Below are 2,665 nucleotides of genomic sequence, written 5' to 3'. Positions count from 1 at the left end.
GGGTCAGTTCAGTAGTCTGAAAAGGGTGTGCCATAATATGTGTATTCTTTGCTTTAGTTTAGAAATAATACAATGCAGCAAGAAAGAGAGCTTGTAAAATGTGGTACATTTTTAAACACACAGGTGGCGCTGTGATTGAGTTCTTCGATTGAGGCGCTGCATCACCATAGAGAAAGAAGCTTTGTGACGTCATTTAAACAACTTTAGCTGATTGGCAGATGTGGCTTTGTGACGCAAAATAATGTTTACCAGCAAAGGGGTGAAGTTACCATCTTCTATAGACAATATTGAATTAAGTTATTTCTTTATTTTCACTAAATCTAATCAAATTATCGGACGTTTGGTAGGTGCCAAATTGTAACTCCTAACCCTACATTGTCGAGTGAATTATTGTGGCTTCCGTTTTACAAATAACTTTAGCTAGCTAGCTTTTACAACTGGACAAAAGAAAGACCAACGGCAACTGGTTGTCGCTGGGCCTTGTTGTGTAGCCTTTGTTTCAACGGAGGAAAATTCTACATTTTGCTTGATATTTCGGATATAGACCCAACTTGGGCTCTTTGCTATTCAACGTCTGGCTGATGAGATAAATAGCATCTAAATTCGAAAATGAAAACTGAAGTCTCAACAGCGGCCAGCTTTGTTGCCAGATTGCTGAGAGCAACTGGATACTTGTCAGAAGACCAACTGAAAGAGTTCACCCATTCCTTGGAGGAAGCTTTAGGAGGTATGTAGCTAGCTCGGTAAAAGCCATTGTTGTGTTGTTGACATCACATAGCCTATAGACTACTAGTTAGTTACTATTAAGCAAAGTAGCTAATTACCTCTGCTCTGGGTCTAATGCTTTGCTCTCATTGCCTTCTCTACAGAGCACTACCAATACCACTGGTTCCCCCAGGCTCCATGCAAAGGCTCGGGTTACAGATGTCTCAGGATCAACCACAAAATAGACCCCTTGATTGGCCAAGCAGCATGCACCATTGGACTCACTCGAGAACAACTCTTCTCCCTGCTGCCCAGTGAACTGACGATGTGGGTCGATCCGTACGAAGTGTCCTATCGGATAGGAGAGGACGGCTCCATCTGCGTCCTCTACGAGTCCACACCACCAATGCCAACTAATGCCAACACAACAGACATGGTCAGCTGCAAGGAAGAACTGAGATTCGGAAGGTCAAGCCCCTCTAAGTCGTTCATGATGACCTTCTCAAGCTAATATTTTTATGTTCAGAGCTTTCTCTGGGCACTTCTGTATCAGTTCTGCCCCACATTTTGATGTAATTAATTAAGACATTAAAAGGCATACTTAGGGATTTTGGCAATGAGGCCCTTTTTCTACTTCCACAGTCAGATAGAAATGGTATCCACGAGTTAATCTATCTGTGTCAGGTATGTTTTGTAAGCCAATGCTAACTAGTGTTGGCAAAATGACTGGAAGTTTATGGGTATCTGTTAGCATGCTAGCAGATACCATAGACATCCAGTCATTATGCTAACACCAGTTAGCAATTGCACAAGCGCTAGTTAGCAACTTCCTTCATACTGGACACAGAGACATATAAATGGTATCCACGAGTTCATCTGACTCTGGGGAAGTAGATAAAGGGCCTCTTTGCCAAAACCCCGAAGTATCCCTTTAACGATTTTAGTATTACTGCACACCCTGTTTATTCCATGAGTTCCATGATCTGTAAATGATGTACTGTCCTGAAACAAAAGTTTTATAGATTTATATTATTTGGAATAAATTCCTCAAAAACAATTGTTCTGCCATGGTTTCTCTATCAACAATGGTCTCGTGTTGGTCAGGATCATGGTTGTGTTCAGTAGGCATGAAAATTGGAAAAATGGACACACAAAATAAAAATGCATGTTCTTATTGGACATTCATTTCTCCTGTTTAGTGCCCACTGAACACAACCCAGTTGATTGAGGCATCTGTATGTTCCAGAGGGGAAGGCTGCCATTGTAAGCTCAGGTGTATTCATTACACCAATTGTTGCGAAATGTTTTGCAACAAACCGTTTGCTCCAAAATGTTTTTTTGCAACAAAAAATTGTTTATATTGGACAAATTCCGGTAGGTCCCTCCCCGTTTTGTTCCGTTTGCTTCTGTTTGGATAGTAAACGGTTTCTGTTGCAAGATGAAATGAATACACCCCAGGTGTTGAGATCAGGTTGAAGATAATTTGTTAGATGGCGGGCTATTTTTATTTTATTTTATTTTATTTATTTTTTTATTTCACCTTTATTTAACCAGGTAAGCCAGTTGAGAACAGGTTCTCATTTACAACTGCGACCTGGCCAAGATAAAGCATAGTAGTGCAATAAAAATAAAAAAACAACAACACAGAGTTACATATGGGGTAAAAAACATAAAGTCAGAAATACAACAGAAAATATATATACAGTGTGTGCAAATGTAGCAAGTTATGGAGGTAAGGCAGTAATAGGCTATAGTGCAGAATAATTACAATAGTATTAACACTGGAATGCTAGATGTGCAAGAGATTATGTGCAAATAGAGATACTGGGGTGCAAAAGAGCAAAATAAATAACAATATAGGGATGAGGTAGTTGGGTGGGCTAATTTCAGATGGGCTGTGTACAGGTGCAGTGATCGGTAAGGTGCTCTGACAACTGATGCTTAAAGTTATTGAGGGAGA

At 40.0% G+C, this 2,665-nt stretch overlaps 1 protein-coding gene across 1 annotated transcript; it reads left to right on the top strand.

Moving 5' to 3' along the window:
• The first annotated feature begins 241 nt into the window (after window positions 1-241).
• Window positions 242-1,762, top strand: LOC311150341 (protein BTG1-like). Its single transcript, XM_084187749.1, has 2 exons — window positions 242-727; window positions 870-1,762. The coding sequence occupies exons 1-2, from the start codon at window positions 610-612 to the stop codon at window positions 1,214-1,216; spliced, it is 465 nt and encodes a 154-aa protein (XP_084043875.1). The 5' UTR covers window positions 242-609; the 3' UTR covers window positions 1,217-1,762.
• Window positions 1,763-2,665: the final 903 nt, after the last annotated feature.

The sequence above is a fragment of the Coregonus lavaretus genome (genome assembly GCF_964263955.1).
Source record: "Coregonus lavaretus genome assembly, chromosome: 22".
Taxonomy (NCBI): domain Eukaryota; kingdom Metazoa; phylum Chordata; class Actinopteri; order Salmoniformes; family Salmonidae; genus Coregonus; species Coregonus lavaretus.
Note: the sequence above shows the minus strand (reverse complement) of the source record. Positions and strands in the feature narration are given on the sequence as shown.